General features: G+C 45.0%; 1 protein-coding gene across 1 annotated transcript in view; it reads left to right on the forward strand.

Moving 5' to 3' along the window:
• ADAMTSL1 (ADAMTS like 1) overlaps nucleotides 1-18711 on the forward strand; it is a 376924-nt gene that overhangs the window by 240931 nt on the left and 117282 nt on the right. Inside the window, exons 17-19 of the mRNA XM_007098528.3 lie at nucleotides 6466-6645; nucleotides 12338-12491; nucleotides 13395-14520. Of these exons, the coding sequence (XP_007098590.2) occupies nucleotides 6466-6645; nucleotides 12338-12491; nucleotides 13395-14520 (1460 nt within the window). The remainder of the gene's footprint in view (nucleotides 1-6465; nucleotides 6646-12337; nucleotides 12492-13394; nucleotides 14521-18711) is intronic.

Below are 18711 nucleotides of genomic sequence, written 5' to 3' on the forward strand. Positions count from 1 at the left end.
CTGGATGTTTGTGTCACGTCTTTTAAACATCTGGATTTTTGGCTCTTTTGTTCATCCAATCATCAATTCAACAAACATTTATGAAGTGTGTGCTCTTTGCCAGATGCTACATTAGGCACCGGGGAATAGAAAGATGAGTGCATTCCCTTTCCTCAAAAGATGCGTAATCCTGTGGGGGGGGGGTGGGGAGAATTGCAGACACATAAACAAGTAGCCCTTATAGAAGACATGTAGCACCCTTCCAGGTCAAGGCAGGGTGGGAGGTGACTCATTCTTTGAGCCTTTGAACTGGTCCTTCAAAGGTGTCTTGGAAATTTCTGGATAGACAAAGAGGCAAAGGGCATTGCTCACAGAATGAACAAGGTGATCAAAGGCCTGAGCAGAGAAGGCATCTGTGTGCCCAGGGAAGAGCAAATTGTCCCCATGGCAGGCCACCAAGGAATGTGGCTGGGTAGCTCAGCATGGGTCAGAGCGTGAGGGCTCTCAAGGGCGTTCTCGGGAGTCTGAATCTGACCTCCTAGGTGTTAAGAATTTCCTAAAAGTTTTCTGGGCAGATCAAATCTTGAAACAAGCTAATTTTCTTTACATTTTCTTGTAACTGCTTTGTCATCACATTGTCACAGACTTCTGCACATTGCCGGCGGGGGTCACCTAAGGGCCTGTCCCTGAAATCAGTCCTATCTGCAAAGTGATGTCCCAGCTAGATTATGTTTCATGAGTGGTCACCCTCTATAGCACAATTTTATTACATCTCCACCCATAGGTGGACCAATTATTTTCATCATCTATTTCCTCAATTTGAAAGAGAGAGAAAATTAGCCTGCGTTTTTCCTTATTGCCACATTCACTAAGAAGTTCTAACTAAGCAGCTTGGATCAGAGAGCTGTTCTTATGCAGCTACTTGTTTATTTTTGGAACACTTACTCACATTGAACGGAAGCCCCTGTGCCTTCTTAGATAGTTAGAAAAGAAAATTTTAGCCATCAAGCATTGAAGAGATCTGTAATCCCACAAATCCAGTGTCACCAGTGAAGTGACTAAAATGTCTGTCACCATGTAACAGAAACTTCAAGAGCATGTTCTTTATGGCTAACAAACTCAATAGGACCCATGGGGAATTTGATTGTGAATTATAATCAAAGGATTGGAAGAAAAGTGGCTTAATGTAATTTTGAGGTTCAGAGAATAATGATTTTATGAATCAGCTATTAGTTTTCTCAAAGATAAATACACTGCATTTTCACTACAGTGTACATATTTATGGACCATACCTAGATGTCACATTCTTCCGGCATCAGTTATAAAATGTCAGTCTGCTGTTTAGCTCATACCCTAATTACTTCTTTACTAGGAAAAAAATCATTAATTTTAAAAGAAAAAAAAATAGGGTGTAGAGGAAAACTGGAGATATCCAATCCTAAGGTCTCCTATTCAAGATATAACACTATCATGCTGGGGAAATTTTTGAATGCAATTCTCAAGCACTAGTATGAGCAACAAGAGAACCAAAATCCCTTTCTTCATAGAGCTAACAGGATAATGGATGATAATTTCCAAAGGGATGAGACCTATTTAAAAGAGGTATTTAAAAACAAAAAATAATGAATACATAAAATGAGGTGACAGAATAGAGACTGCTTTGGCTTTTCTAGCTAGTAGGTTAAGAATGGCTTCTCCAAGGGGCACCTGGGTGGCTCAGTCAGTTGAACATCTGACTTCGTCTCAGGTCATGATCTTGCAATTCATGAGTTTGAGCCCCGCGTCAGGCTGTGTGCTGACAGCTCAGAGCCTGGAGCCTGCTTCAGATTCTGTGTCTCCTTCTTCCTCTGCCCTCCCTCACTCGTGCTCTCTCTCTCTCTCTCTCGCTCTCTCTCTATCTCTCTCTCCCTCTCTCCCTCTCTCCCTCTCCCTCTCTGTCAAAAATAAATAAGCATTAAAAAAAATTTTTTTTTTAAATAATGGCTTCTGCAAGTAGGTGAGAATGGAATTAAACCTGAATAATTAGAAAGACTCAACCATGTTAAGATGTATGATGAGAGTGAGCCAGGTAGAGAGAAGAGCAAGTGCAAAGGTCCTGTGGGAGAAATAAGCTTGGGATGTGCAAGGACCACACACACACACACACACACACACACACACACACACACACACAACCAGTGAGGCCAAAATATACAGGGAAAGGGAAGAATTGTATGAGATGAGATTGCAGAGGTGTGTCTGGTTTCTCTTGTTCACTGCTACAACCAAAAACCTAGAACCATGTTTGGTCTATGACTGGTACTGAATAAATTTCTGCCAAATGAATGAATGAATTTAAAATTTGAGTTAGACAGTCTCAAAGGTTCCTTCAGGGCAGGGACCAGAGCATGTAGAAATTTGCAGGTCAGGGATAGAGGAGTTTGGATTTTATTCTAATCATAAAGGAAAGTCATTGAAGGCTTTTAAGCATGGGAATTCTGTGATCTGATTTATGCTTTGAAACCATCATTCTTGCTACTGTGTGGAGAATAGATTGTAGATATGTTGAATATCTTCCATTGCTCCTATAGGTCCACTCTGCCTTTCCACCTGTATCTCAGAAGGCTAACCTAGATAGACTCTACCCTCTGGCTTCTAGTTGTGTTCAACCAATGGTGTTTTCAGCAGGCCATCAGAAGGCAAGAGAAGCTGTCTTCAAAACTGAGTATGCCATCTATATGCTACTAGGACCTAACTGAGAAAACTAGAGACATGTTTAGGAAGCTTTGTAGTAGTCTAAATGAGAGATTATGATATCCTCATTTATTATTTGTGGTGGAGGTCAAGTTTATTTTGGAGGGAAATCTGACAGTATTTGCTCATGGATTGAGTGTCAGGGAAGAGGTGGTAAGAAAAAGGAAATGCTCAAGGATATTTCCCATGTTTCTGTCTTAGATATAGCACCATCCAGTAAATGGGGAAGATTGAGAGGAGAGTGGATTTGGGGCAGGGTTCAAAGGGCAAGATCAAAAGTTCCATTCTGGGCACATTTAGGTCAAAATGCCTGTTCGCATTTAAGACATAGGGGAGAGGTCAGAGATTAAGATTTAAATTTTGACTCATCAGCATAAACTTTTTTTTTCCAGACAGTTACCTGTTGAACAAAATTGCATTAAGTTCATGGAAGAACTTTAATAATTCATAGAATAGAAAGAATTATAGAGAACGCAGTCCCTACCTAAGTTTGGCAAATTTTAGAAATCAGAAATTCACATCGCTAGTTGTCTAATTATAAAAGAGTCCGAAGAAGGGCTGAATGATAATGGTTATAACTAATCTGATGATGGAATAACTGGTTGGCTAGAAGTGAGAATTCAATAGAAATGAGAGAAGACTGGCCTAAGAAGTCGTGAAAAAGGCTATAAAACCAAATTTAAAACCTTGGTTGTCTGTAATAGCAAGAAGGCATGTTTTAAGCAAATGGAACTCTTGGCCACTAATTTAAATTTCCCCCAACCACCAACTTCAATTCCACAAATATTTATTGAGAATTTACATTTACAGGAGGCACTGTGCTGGGCAGTGTGGGTACAAAATGCATTGAAGAAGTAAATTGAACTTCTACCAAACAAGAACTAAAATTAAAGTTTGCTTCTGTCAAAATGAAAAGACCGGGGAGTCATCAAAATGAGCCAGAGAAGCCTAAGTCCTGGCCCACTCACAGCTTGAATCATGAGCTCCGAAGCCATAGATTTTTCCTTAATTAAGGTTAAACAACATGCTAGACAAGCCCTTGGAAGGAACTGTTTGGATCTGTAATGAATAATAACAGGCTGCAGACCACTTCCAACTGTCTACCTACACGTTCAACTTTGTGGCATAGCCTAGAAGCTGTGTTCAACTGTGGCCTTTCAGCTCAGAAATCTCTAGGGAAAATACATTTCCAGGCCCACCACAGTGTAGATAAGCCGTTTGGAAATGTGTGTCCCCGACCTGGAGCATGGACCTTCTCCTGCCTGTCAGGGATAGTCCCAGAGTGGAGGCTGAGGATTGAATTGCAAAGCACCGCCCCTCCAGTGGCAGAAAGGATGAGACCAGGCTCTGGCAGGCTTGGTGCTTAGGAGGCCAGGGGCCCTCAGTGGGAAGCAGCAGCAGAGTACCCTCCCACTGCAAACAGAGAGAAGCTCCTACAGCCACAAGAAAGAAAAGCTGATCTTGGGCTCCTCTCCCGCTGTGTCCACACTCCCAGCAGGGAGCATGTGCTCAGGAGGAGCTGGGTGAATGTTGCACAGAATGGAAGTAAACCAGTTTTTGCCCAGGTGTGGCCTTAGTCTAATCTCTTCACCTCTCCAGCCTCAGCTTCTTTATCTGTAAAGTAGGGATAAGATCTACCTCCCAGGACGGTTTTGCCTTTACCATTACCCTTCTCTTTTTGTACAGTGGTTAGGTAGTTGAATCCAGCCATAAGAAAATATATTTAGAGGTGGGGGGTGGGCCACCTGGGTGGCTCAGTTGGTTAAGCATCTGACTCTTGATTTTGGCTCAGGTCATGATCTCATGGTTGATGGGTTCAAGCCCCACATTGGGCTCTGCGCTGACAGCGAGGAGTCTGCTTGAGATTCTCTGTCTCCCTCTCTCTCTCTCTGCCCTTCCCCTGCCCTCTCTCCAGTAGTTCTGAGGTCTTACACCACTCACAACTGCAAACAAAGAGCAGGTTTGCATAGGCCAGTTGCAAACAATCACTGGTTCTAACAGAGGCTCCTGGGTCCCATGTACCCCTCCATGTTTATTTTATTCCCATTGAAAATGGTGGAGGGATGGAGAGATGGCTCATTTGGAGAGATGGTTCTCGATCCTGGTTTACAGAATTACTTGGGAGATTTCTTTTTTATTATTATTTATTTAAAAAGCTGATGCCTGGGAGGTACTTCCCAAAATTTCTGATTTAATGGATCTGAGATGGGACCTAGACCTCAGTACTTTTTAAAAGCTCCCAGGTGATTTTAAAGTGCATCCAGGGTTGGGACCACTAAGAGACAGTGACCGCTGGGCCACAGCAGCATTCTGACCATACTCAATCACCATCCTAACCTTGACCATGAGCACAAATCCCCCCTTGCACTTCCAAGTACAACCCATTGAGCACAGATGCCCACAAGTCCTAAGAGGCCCCTGCTGCAGCACGAGCCACTCCCGTAAAAACTCTCAGGTCTGTATATCCAGGCCTAACCCCCCAGCGAGCCCAAGGGCAGCAGGTAAAAGGGAAAGGACTATTCTTGAAGAAAGAAGAACACTCTCTAGAGCTTTGTCAGGAAAGTAGCCCCAGCAAAGAGTAGCCACTGGAAACTAATCTAAAAGTGACAGAACACCCAAAGCCACAATGGCTTAAATAAGAAAGAAAAGTATTTCCTTCTCATTTAAACACAGGCCATCCAGGGCCCATGTGGTAGCTTCACCATCAGGAGGACAGGCTACTTCCATCTCTTTGCCTATCACTGTCCAAGATGGGAGGTTAAAGTTTAGACCTCATGTTCACATTCCAGTCAGCAAGGAGGGGAAAGCGAAGGGCGGGATGCCACACTCTTTTTGTGGTTATTTCCCTAAAATTGCACACAACACTGCCATGTATATCCCATTGGCCAGCACTTAATCATAGAGCCATGTGCATCTTCAAGGAAGATCAACAAATACAGTGTGTATGCTGAAAAGTCATGTGCCTAGCTAGACATGCTAAAAATTGGGGGTTCCTTTGCTGTTGCAAGGGAGGGGGCTACTGGGAAAACAGCCAATAGTTGATGCCACAGGGGCCTCCCTTTCCCTTCATGCAACTGGACTGTAACTATTAAGTTACATGTAAACAATGTGTTTGACTGGGGTCCCAGTGAAAACCACTGAAATAAGACTATTTTCCTATAGCCCAAATTCCAGTGGCTGTAGCTCCCACTGCCCTAAGAAATCACCAGTCCTACAAGAGGACTTCCAGGCGAGTTCTTCAGAAAACGAGACCTTAAATCTAATGTCCCTCCAATAGGGTAGAGTGAATATTCACACTGAGAAGGAAAGGGCTGACTTCTGTGCACATTAATTCCTCCAGATTTACACTGATGGCAGGAGCTCTCTCTTGCTCTTTCTGGAAGCTGCACAGATTATTTTCACTGGATCGTAAATATGTTTAACACCCTATTATACTAACCTTTTAAACCAGTTGTCTTGGGTAGCTGTAAATCATAGTTTAGGAACAACTTTCTATGATTCAAAGGCCCTTGAAATTCCTGGATGCTGTAGTTAAATACTTGAAATTAAGATTGGAGGGTATAGATTTTGCTACATTTCAAGGAAAGGAAACAAAATCCTTTGGGCTGGTTCTTAGTTTTCTTTTTCTTTTCTTTCTTTCTTTTTTTTTTTTTTTTTTTTTTTTGCAATCTTTATTCAGCCAGGGCTAAGATAAGAATTGGCAGTCAAACATCTACTGTCCTATGTTAGGTTGACTTTCTCTTCCTTCCCCAGTGTTCCCGAACCTGTGGCGGGGGCATCCAGAAGCGCGAGGTTCTTTGCAAACAGCGCATGGCTGATGGCAGCTTCCTGGAGCTTCCTGAGACCTTCTGTTCAGCCTCAAAACCGGCCTCCCAGCAAGCCTGCAAGAAAGATGACTGTCCCAGCGAGTGGCTCCTCTCCGACTGGACGGAGGTATGTAGGCTCCTCAGAAGGAAATAATGAAAGAGGCGTAAGGAAGAAAAGCAGGCACCCCAAACTTACACATAGAGAGGATAAGAATAGAGCAAAATAATCCTCCTAGCATTACAGAACAGATTTTTGTAAGCATTTATACCACAATGTGTCACTAGCTTTTAACTAGGCTGCAGGGACATGAGGTAAACAGCCAGCCCTGACGCAACAATCAGAAGCATGGAATTGTAAACGGGCTCCTCGTGGAACAAAACCAGACCTTGTTTGGCCCAGAATTCTTCTCAGAACACTGCGTTGTTCTACCTTCATCCCCACACCCACCTCCCCGACCTCCCAGCACCTCCTCCTCCCAGATGTTTCTAGTCTCTACTCAGGAAGGGCAAAGCCTCTCTCGTTATTCCCTTCCAAGTTACTGGACAATAAGGAACATGATTTATTAAGAAGAGAAGACCAGGGAAATCCTGCCTCTTTACTGTCAGTTTCCTGGCTCCAAGACGCTAACAATTTCCCAGCAAGAGAACTTGATTTCCCCTGTTGCTTGCATTTGGGGGGATGATTACATCAGCATCCACCATTCCTGACTTGCCTCATAAGTTAGGGATATACCCCCAACTAACCTACTTTTCTAAACAGTTCCTACTCTAACACTAGCATCAATGAAGTCATTTACACTCACTTTCGACTTGTTTTCAGCCCCTTTGACTACTGTGAATTGCCTACAACTCCCTCAGCCTCGTAGGCCTGTGTGTCTTCCATAAAGAAGTCACCCCAGAAGTACTGCCTCCTAAGCAAATGTAGCCAAGAACAGAATCGCCAGGCCCAAAATGAAAATCTTTGTGTCAAGAACAGATGCAACACTGTGCCCTTTCTTGCATATAAGCATTTGAATTGGCCTTGCTGATCCCACTGCCTTCTCTGTGGTTGTGTGTATACATGTGTGTGTGTATGTTGTACAGATACACAGGATGGGGCTGCTGCTGGTTGAAATACATCCCAGGGACACTTGCTTCCACAGAGAGAAAAGCTGCCTCTGAAAATTAAGATGCTACCTCTTTCAACCTGTTCTTAGACTTCTTGCCCTTTATCGTATCCACTCATACAGAGTTCACTCAGATGATACCTGCTAAGGGCATTGCAATTGTGAGGTAACCTACATTACCACAGGTTTTGTAATTTGGCAATAAATTGCCTTCTGGTGGCATCTCACCCCAAATGTCTCAGAACAGGAGTAGGGCATGATTATTTTTTTCAAATTTTAGAAACAATTTTCTTTCAGCAAGATAAAAGATTAGAAGCATGTCAAATAAGTGTGTGTGTGTGTGTGTGTGCACGCACGCACACATACGTGTGCATGCATGAACATGTGACTGACAGTTTTTCTATGGAATGTTGATTTGGGAGTATAGTATTATATCTGAAAAAAATCATAAAACTAACAGTGCAAGAGAGTGTAATCATATAGTTGCCAAGTAAGTGACTCTAGATGAAGATTTCCTCCCAGGGGCATATTGTGAAAGGTGTCCTTCTACAAGTCTATTGGTGACAGTTGCCATGAGTGGAATGCTGAGGAACGGACTTGTATGTACTATAATTGTCCTCCCGTGTTCCTGGAGTTTGTGGCCTCTGAGCACATGAGACCCACAGAATTCAGAAAAAATTATTTTAGGCCCTCAGATTTGAAGCAGGGACCATTGTGATTAGGCGCTTAGAAAATGAAACTGCTGAATTGAGGTACTCTGGGTCCCATTAAGTACAGCAGACAGTTGTTTTTTTTTTTTAAGAGAGTTGGTGGGGAGGAGAAGCAGAGAGAAAATCTTAAGCAGGCTCCGTGCTCAGTGCATAGCCCAATGTGGAACTTGATCCCACAACCCTGGGATCGTGACCTGAGCTGAAATCAAGAGTCAGATGCTCAACTGAGTGAGCCACCCAGGTGTCCCAAGTATAGTAGACCGTTAGAATTGTGTCATGTGTGCTTAGGAGTTAGACTCACAGATAGGCAAACTTAGGTTCTAATCCTGACCTTGCCACTCTGCTCTGTAACTTTGGGCTATTTAACCTTTCTCAGTTTGCGTATATGAATATTGGGGATAATAATGTCCACTCATATGGTTATTGGGAGTTCAGTTAAATGATGCATATAAACTACTTTGTGCCTAGTAAAAGTTAACCCTATTATTGTTATGATTCTCTTCCATCCCTGCTCATTGTCAGGAGGAGAGGAAATAAAAGAAAGTACTTACCTTGACTGGCCAGACTCAGGGTCATGGCCTAGGCTTCCTGTGGGCTTTCCCAGTCTTCCTAGGAAGAAGAAGTTACACTTTGGGAAGTAGGACTACTCAGCCCTTATCCATGGAATGTTATTAGGTTCTGAGTTACCTGGGTTGATGAATGGAAATTGCAAACACCGGGGAAGGACTGGGAATGGTGGGAAGTAATCACCAATTCACTGGGATTAAACTCAAGCTGGTGCCATGCAACAGTGCTCCTGGGGGCGTTCACAGAGGCTGTAATTGGCCCTGTCATCCCAACAGCCCTTGCCCTGGCCCTCTGGCTGAGATGAAGCATACATTCCACATCCCCTGCCCCCAAGACTCCCCTTGGAGAAAGGAAGACCTGGATGATCTATGGGTGTTTTTCATCCTCAACTATCTGGACTCAATCTCATAGTTACTGCACAGAATCCCTTAGAGACAGAATTAAGCCAAAATTTTAGACACTTCAAATAAAATTACTTTCAGATTCTATTCTGAGAATACGACCTCTTAAAAGTCCTTACTTCTTTTTTTTAAAAGAATTCCTTGCATCTCTTGACAGAGTTGGCTATTATATATTTTTAAATCATATTTTTATGAAAGTCATTCCCCCCCCCCAAAATATAAAAGAAATTAAGGTCAGAATAGTCCATTTCAGAGCTAGAAGGAGCTTAGAAGATCCTATAGCCTGGTTGTTCCTTTAAAAATTAAAGCCACAGAACCCTTTTTTTCAATTGAAATGTTACTATGAAGCCAAGAATCTAAAACAGATCAAATCAGAGCTGTTTGGATTGAAGTGTGGGTTAGGGTCCCAGATCTCCATAGGTTGGGTCTCCAGATCACCGGAAAAGCCCCTGAATCACTTCCTCAACATAGAACAGGGTTTGACAATCCCTGCTCTTACTTAGTTTTATTTTAGAGATAAGGAAATGGAGTCTCAAGAAAGAACTAGACTTGACCGAATCATCAACCAATCTTCGGACACACAGTCTGTTTTTCTGCTTGGCAACACTAAACTGACCATGCTTTTAAATTTTCCAGGCTCTTTGCCTCCATCCCACCTGATTCCGGGATTTGGTGCTGTCATTTACAATAAAATAAGGGATGGGTGGAATCTGGAATCCACGATCATCAGGGAACAAAAGCAATGGGTTTGATTCTTACATCCATTTTTTGCATCTTAAATGTCATTCAGGCGGGTGTATATCACAGTACATTGCAGGGAATAGTTCATTTCAGTGGGTTAGCATATAAAACTTGAGAATATAAGATGATTTTTTTGTTTTTAGTGTTCATTTTTCAAGTGAACGTGGCATACTGCCATGACCCTAGTTCAGGTCTTTATCATCTCAAGCCTGGACTACTGTGGCAGCCTCCTCAACTGACATCCCCGCCTGCCGTAGATCTCCTACTCCCATCCCTCCCAGACACTGTTGCCAGATTAACCTTCTCAAAACACCTCTTTCATCATTTCACTCCTCCCTTCAATGGCTCCTCATTGCCTTGTGGACCAATTCCAAACCTCCTATCTGAAAATGAAGTCTCCAACGTCTGGCCCCAAACTACCTCGTGAGCTCCTGATACTCTCAACTTGTTGCCTCTGTTCAGTCAAACTGGCTTAGCTCTGCCCCCAAGCCTGCCTTGGATTTTTACACTGAACTCTTCAACATTTGTTCTGGATATGCCCCTGCCCCCCATGCTCATCCCAGGTTTCTACACCCCTTCAGACTCTACCCATCTTCAAAACCTAGGCCAGGAAATCACAAGTGTACCAACAGCATTCAACAATTGTGAGCATTCATTTTATAATACTTGTCTTCTAGCTTTATATTTCTACTAAATTCTTCTATTACTCTCTAATTCTTTAAATAGCTTTATTGAGGTGTAACATATACTATAAAATTCAGCTGTGCATTGTTTCCAAGGTTTATCTGTTTACCACATATTTAAGAGACCAACATTCCTTTTAAGGTACAATAAGATTCCATTACATAGATAGACCATATTTTTATTGATCCATTCACCAGTTGGTGGACATTTGAGCTGTTTCCCTTTTTGTCTATTACACACTTTCGCATACAAGTCTGTGTGGATGTACATGTTCACTTGTCTTGGGTAGATACCTATGAGTGACATTGCTGGGTCATGGGGTAAATGTATGTTTATCTTCTTAAGAAATTATCAAGCTGTTTGTCAAGAAGACTGTAGTATTTTACATTGCCACCAGCAATTTATGAAGGTTCTAATTTGTATATCCCCACTCATAGTAACATTTGTTATTGTCTGTCTTTTTTACTATGGCCATTTCAGTGGATAGGAAGTGGTATCTCATTGTTGTTTTGGTTTCTATTTCCCTAATACAGTATTTCATTTTAGCAATGTATTTGGATTGCCCTCCCCCATTATTGATGACAGCTCCTTGAGGTTACAAACCACCTTGCACAGTTTTTCCTTAGTATCTAGCACCCTACCTCAAACATAGTACATGTATAACAACTACCTCATGCTTGACATTAAAATATTACACTTGTGAAGGAGGAGAAAAAATTAGCATTGAGTGTCATTTCTGTGTGTGAAACTTAAAATATATTATCTCATTTAATTCCCCACCTTGAAAAATAAGTCTAAGAAGTGCAAACAGACTCTGAGTTGCCAACTGCTAAAATGCTGAGCAGGGATTTGAACACAGGACTCTATGACTCTGTAACTCTAAAGCCCAGGCCATCTAAGTAAAAAACAGGTAGAGTGTCTACAGGAAACTTTAGAGTAGAAAAATCTTAGAAGGGTTCCTGGGTAGCCCAGTTGGTTAAGCATCTGACTCTTAACTTCTGCTCAGGTCATGATCTCATGGCTCATGATTTTTTTTTTAATTTTTTTTTTAACGTTTATTTATTTTTGAGACAGAGAGAGACAGAGCATGAATGGGGGAGGGGCAGAGAGAGAGGGAGACACAGAATCCGAAGCAGGTTCCAGGCTCTGAGCCATCAGCCCAGAGGCCGATGCGGGGGTTCGAACTCACGGACTGCGAGATCATGACCTGAGCTGAAGTCGGACGTTTAACCCACTGAGCCACCCAGGCGCCCCTCATGGTTCATGATTTTTGAGCCCCGTCGAACTCCTCACTGACAGTACAGAGCCTGCCTGGGATTCTCTCTCTCTCTCTCTCTCTCTCTCTGCCCCTCCCCCACTCACACATGCACGTGCTCTCTCTCCCTCTCTCTCAAAATAAATAAACTTTAAAAAAAAACAGAAAAATCTTAGAGCTAGCAGGTGGTTACAATATGGACAATCTTCCCATATTGTTACATAATTAGTATTTCTTTTAGTGACTGTTGCTTTTCCAAGCAACTTTTCTCATATTTGGGGGTGTTTGAGAGTCCATACAAAAACCCATTAGCCTCTACACTTACATGCATTTGACCTTTGTTTTCCCTCACCAGTGTTCCACGAGCTGTGGGGAAGGCACCCAGACTCGAAGTGCCATTTGCCGGAAGGTGCTAAAAACCGGGGTCTCGGCTATTGTCAATTCCTCCCTGTGCCCTCCCCTGCCGTTCTCTTCATCCATCAGGCCCTGCATGCTGGCAACCTGTGCACGTGAGTATGTCAGAACTCTGGGGATAGGGAGACAGAACCCACGTAGAAGCAGCTGTAGCCACGCAGTAGCCTTCCCTAAACCCAAGACCGGGTGGGAGATTGTCAGTCAGGAAAGCCTGAGGAGGGCAGCAGGCTGGTAAACTCAGCTGGAAGTGGAAAAGGAATCTTAATTACACGTGGCCAGGCAGAATTCTCTTCTCGGCTGGAAAAACAGTTTGCAGGGGGTAGAGCAAAGTTCACTTGCTGGCATACAGAGATCTGGAAGCTGGAGTCAGCAGATTACTAATGAAATCGAATGTGGTCCACTCTGGGGTTTTAAAATGCTCTGAACAGATTTGTTCTGTTTAATAGTAATCCCTAGAGTTGTACTACTTCTGGGCTCTTCCCCCCAGGCCCCCACCCCAAAGGCCACTAGGGCCTTGGTGCTCTGCAGACCCCAAAGGGTAAACATGGAAAGGGAGACATTCTCCTTCCCTTTGTCCTCTGCCTCTTTTTATGATTCTTTTCTTTTCTTTTCTTTCATCGTTCTAACGAGAGGAACTGCCTTGCCCCTGGGATCCCCCTCCATCTAGAACCTGCCTCTCAGCTTCTAGGGGTGGCCAGCCCCAGCAGGGTGAGAGCGGGCTGCCCCGCGGCGCCTAATTAGTTCGAGCTTTGCCTGTGCAGCCGCTTGATGGTCCACGGCTGGTAGCCCCTTCCTCCCCGAAAACCTAAGGCGGCCAATGAAGGCCCTGGCCCAAATCAACTCTGAAGCCGCTTTCTCTCCCTCTTCCCTTGTGTGTGCCTCCTCTGCCTTCCTCTTCGCCCTCTCTCTTGTGCCTGTGTTCGTTGGCTCTCGTTTTCCTCTGCCATTCCTTCTCTTTCTGCATCTGCCTGGCTTCCCTCGCATTCCTTTCGTTCCAGGGCCGGGACGGCCAGCCACCAAGCACAGCCCTCACATTGCGGCCGCCAGGAAGGTCTACATCCAGACGCGCCGGCAGAGGAAGCTGCACTTTGTCGTGGGGGGCTTTGCCTACCTGCTCCCCAAGACGGCTGTGGTGCTGCGCTGCCCCACGCGGCGCTTCCGCAAGCCCCTGATCACGTGGGAGAAGGACGGCCAGCACCTCATCAGCTCGGCGCACGTCACCGTGGCCCCTTTCGGCTACCTGAAGATCCACCGCCTCAAGCCCTCCGATGCGGGCATCTACACCTGCTCTGCCGGACCCGCCCGGGAGCAGTTTGTCATTAAGCTCATCGGAGGCAACCGGAAGCTGGTGGCCCGGCCCCTGAGCCTCAGGAGTGAGGAGGAGGCCCTCGCGGTGAGGAAGGCCAGCCCAAAGGAGGCCCTGCAGACCCACAAACACCAGAACGGAATCTTCTCTAACGGCAGCAAGGCTGAGAAGCGGGGCCCTGCCGCAGACCCGGGAAGCCGCTACGATGACCTCGTCTCCCGGCTGCTGGAGCAGGGGGGCTGGCCCGGGGAGCTCCTCGCCTCCTGGGAGGTGCAGGACTCCACGGAAAGGAACACGTCTTCCGAGGAGGACCAGAACGCCGAGCAGGCCCTCTGGCACCTGCCCTTCACCATGGTGACCGAGCAGAGGCGCCTGGACGACATCCTCAGGAACCTCTCCCAGCAGCCTGAGGAGCTTCGAGACGTCTACGGCAAGCACCTGGTGGCCCAGCTGGCCCAGGAGATCTTCCGCACCCACCTGGAGCACCAGGACGCGCTGCTCAAGCCGTCTGAGCGGAGGCTACCCCCGGTGGCCATCCCCCCTCATAAGCACGTGTCTGGTTTCAGCAGCTCCCTCCGGACCTCGTCCGCTGGGGAGGCCGGGGGTGGCTCTCGCCGGCCCCACCGCAAGCCCACCATCTTGCGGAAGATCTCAGCTGCCCAGCAGCTCTCGGCCTCCGAGGTGGTCACCCACCTCGGGCAGACTGTGGCCCTGGCCAGCGGGACACTGAGTGTGCTCCTGCACTGTGAGGCCGTCGGCAACCCAAGGCCTACCATCAGCTGGGCCAGGAACGGAGAAGAGGTTCAGTTCAGCGACAGGTGAGCCTTGCTACCCGGGTCTGGGAAGGGAAGGGGCAAGGGGCCATATCTCGCCCAAGGTGCTTTATTGGCCCTGCAGGTGGTTCCAAGAGTGGGGCACAGAGCCCTGGGTTTCAAGTCCTCTTTTAGCACCAGTAGGGCTATTGAAACAAAGACGAGGTGTTTGGTTTTTCTAAACTGTATTCTGCCCTCTTTATAAGGTAATAGCAACAATGCCTATCCACCCCAAGCCCCATAGGGTCCCAAAGATTAATGAGATACTTTGCAGATAGCTTTGAACTTCTGGCAGAAAGATATCATTCCAGGCCAAGGCATTTTTACATTACTGCTCTGTGAGATGGACCATTGAAAAGCTTATACGTAGGGATACTGTCTCCATGTGTGTGGTCCCCCAGGGCTGGGGAGAGAGTGCAGCCAGCACCTGCTGCTCCCTGTGGGTGAGACCATCCTCTGTGTGGGCCAGACAAGGCTGTTTGTTCCAGAAAGCTTTTATTCCCAGTCAGACCTGTGATTAATTATCCTAATACCTCTTGGTGTCTCTGTCTTGATGTGTCATTACTAGGATGACACCACGTATCACTTACTGGTTTCCTTGGGCCGTAGCCATTCATAATGTAAAATCAGTAGTGGTGGTCAAAGTTATAACAGTAATATTTTAGAACACCGCATGCCAAGAAGCGTGCCATAATTCCTGCATGCATTCTCTTAATCTTTGTAGTGGCCCTGACAACAACGATAGCTGCCCTCGAGCAGTGACAGTCTGCCAGGTAAATGTGGTGTTGGTGTGCTTTATCTCACCCATTTTAACTGTACCTCTGAGAAGTGGGTACAGTTTTTACCCATATGTTACAGAAGAGGAAACAAAGTCTAGGAACTTGCTGAAGATCACAATTATTGGGTGGCAGGGCCAAGACACGTGATGCTAAGATAGGCAATCAATGGAAGAATCGTAGACTCTGGATAAGAGAGGACTCTGGGCAGTCCTCCAGCCCAGAAACCTTGTTGTACATTTTTATTTTCTCTGAATCCATGTAGAATGCCCTTTTCATTAAATATACTTCTAAATACTATTCTTTGGTAATCCTCTTCCCTAGTTTGCTAGCTTTGGGGAAGGACAGAATGAAGGCAGGATTTGTTGTGCCAAGCGGTTTGCCAGGTTTCTTTAAATGTGACTGCGCCTGTTAGGCTACCCGTCAATCTGCAAGACTGACATTATCCTCCAGTGTCACATAGAAAATCAAGCTTTACCAGCTCTCTCAAGAAGACCATGCTTTAGTAAGAGCCGGGCCAAGGATTCAATATCAAGTTTACTTGAGTCCAAAGAGTACACAGCTCTGTCTACTCTTCTGAGACTTGGTGAAAAAACGTGACTTTGTCTAGCCTGCCCACATCTTTTGTGCCTTTGAAATGTCAATGATATTGCCTGTCAGCCTTACAGTACTTACAGACCAAACAGTTAATAACAATACTAAGTGTTTTTTCTGTGTACTTTTAGTATATGCCAGACACTGTGCTCAGTGCTTTATGGGCACTATCTTGTTTAATCTTCAAAAAAGAAAAAAAACCCTAGGGGGTAAATACTATTGTTGTTACCATATCAACGAAAGAAAGCTGAGGCACAGATGTGGGACCCCCACAGAAGCACTGGAGAGAGGGTTTGAATGCAGGCAGCATGCCTTGAGAACCTCTCCTCTCATTTGCTTCTTGGTCCTCCCCAGCTCATACTTTCCTTGACAGCTTGATTGCTATGATTCTTTCTGTGATTTCTTTCAAGAAGTCTTTCACAACAAATTTTGGGGTCAGGCTAAAGTTGGAGTAAATCCGCTTGAGGTCACTGGGTCAGTAAGAGGTAGCCCCCGTGTCAAACCCCCAGGATGTTGGGTATAGGGGAAGAGTGGTGCCCTGGTACTCGGGTGGGGGGGGTGCACTGGAATTCCTCTTTTTTAGTGCACCTGTCACACCCACTGTGACCAAATCTTGCCATCTTCTCCACCAGCCAGTCAGCTTCTCAAGGGTAGGTAACATTTTATTGCCCAGGATCGTACTACTGGAATTGAAGGGAGTAGCAGTTGGCTGTGCATGTGGAACATGCTTTTCAGAGATGAGAAAACTGAGGCCCAGGGTAGTTTGGGAGCTTGGCAATGTTAGGTAGATAGTAAAAGGCAGAATCAAGAGGGCGGATTCAAACGCTGTTCTGCCCAACTCAAGCCCATGGTGTTTTGAGTGAATGAGTAACTTCATGGTTCCACTCATCTGTACTTGGCTCAGGATGCTAAGTTGCCTCAAGACCCTTGCTATTTTTTACCAGCTCTTTCCAGGGTCCCTTACTTCTTCCTAAAAGCCGTAGACAGATAAGCTGTTGGGAAGGGGGAAAGTGGTCATCAGGACTCTGCTGTGCCTGGAACTGCAGGGAGAACATTGAGCCCATGGCTTACTCAGAGGTTGTGACAATTTCCTTGAGTGCTAAAGATACTTTTTATGAAGGCCAAGGATCACAGCCCATCTAGATCACCTGGTGACTGAAGGAGGGCTTCAGAAGGAGTCAGATGGGCACTGAGGGCTTCAGGCTGATCTTTGAAAGCCCCTTCACTTTGGCCTTAGTCCCTTCATTTCAAAAGTGGGGAGGGACAGGGCATCTGGGTGGCCCAGTTGGTTAAGTGTCCAACACTTGGTTTCAGCTCAGATCTTGCAGTTCCTGAGTTCAAGCCCTGCATTGGGCTCTGTGCTAGCAGTGCAGAGCCTGCTTGGGATTCTCTCTCTCCCTCTCTCCCTCTCTCCCTCTCTCCCTCTCTCCCTCTCTCCCTCTCTCCCTCTCTCCCTCTCTCCCTCTCTCCCTCTCTCCCTCTCTCTCCCCCCACCCTTCTCCCACTTATGTCTATGTCTTTCTCAAAAATAAATAAACTTAAAAAAAAAAGTGGAGGAGGGGGAGAGGCTGTACCAGATCATCTCTGAGGTCCCTTCTACCTCCTTTACTCATTTACAAAAGACCACAGAAGATAAAAACCGGTATCTAGTGGAGAGCAGGAAGAGCCATGAGTACAATAACTTCAAACTTTGTTGCAGCTTTTTCTGAGCTCCACAAAATGGGGGTACACTGATTGCACAAGCTTGGGATGTGTTCACTTGAAGCTAAACAGATGTATTTACTGCTGGATTTTACCTCTATTTTTTTTAATATAGTGCTTGATATTTTTTCTTGTTTTTATTGTAAAAGTAATAAAGGGTCTATAAAACAATTCAAATAATACCTAAATCTATAAAGTACAAATACAAGTCTCCCTCATCCTCTCACTTCTGTTCCCCAGAGTCTGTCTCTCTCAATAATCTGGTATACATCCTTTTGGAATTTTTATATATTTTATTGTATTATATATAAAACACATACACACACATATGATTTGGTTTTTTAATGGGATATTACTCATGTTTAGAAATTTGACGTGGTTTCTACTCAACAACATGTCTAGGAGACGTTTCATTATACTATGTTGAGATCCGTATCACCATTTTTAATGGCTGATTACTGTTCCCGAGTGCATTGAACTATCCCCCAATTGAAAATTATTTTGGTTTTTCCATTTTTTTAACTCCTTTAAGCATTCCAGCATGTGCTGTGACTTTCCAAGTGAACAATAGAGTATGCATGATTTTCCACATAGTTCCTTGATCAATGAACAATTTTCTGCCCCAGCCATCTCCAGGATACCAAGAGCTCTTGAAATACCACCTAGGAAACATTACTGTCACCTTTAAATTTTCACCTCCTCGGGTGTGCACCTGGGTGGCTCAGTCGGTTAAGTGTCCAACTTCGGCTCAGGCCATGATCTCACAGTTCATGGATTCGAGCCCCACATCGGGCTCTGTGCTGACAGCTTGGAGCCTGGAGCCTACTCCAGATTCTGTGTCTCCCTCTCTCTCTGCCCTTCTCCTGTTCATGTTCTTTGTCTCTCTCTCTAAAATAAAATAAACATTAAAAAAATTTAGTTTTCACCTCCTTGGGTATTGAGAATCTGACCCTAATGTCTTTATGATGAAGAGTGTGCAGTGGAATCTTGCTAGAAAAAGACACATGGAAGCCAGGTGCTGAAGATGCACTAAAGGTGCTAGACGAAGACAGCAGAGGGCCAGCCCTGGCTCTTCAAAGTTACCAGGACATTGGTGGGAGTGTGGATGAGGAGTAGCATTAAGAGG

The sequence above is a fragment of the Panthera tigris genome, chromosome D4, assembly GCF_018350195.1.
Source record: "Panthera tigris isolate Pti1 chromosome D4, P.tigris_Pti1_mat1.1, whole genome shotgun sequence".
Taxonomy (NCBI): Eukaryota; Metazoa; Chordata; class Mammalia; order Carnivora; family Felidae; genus Panthera; species Panthera tigris.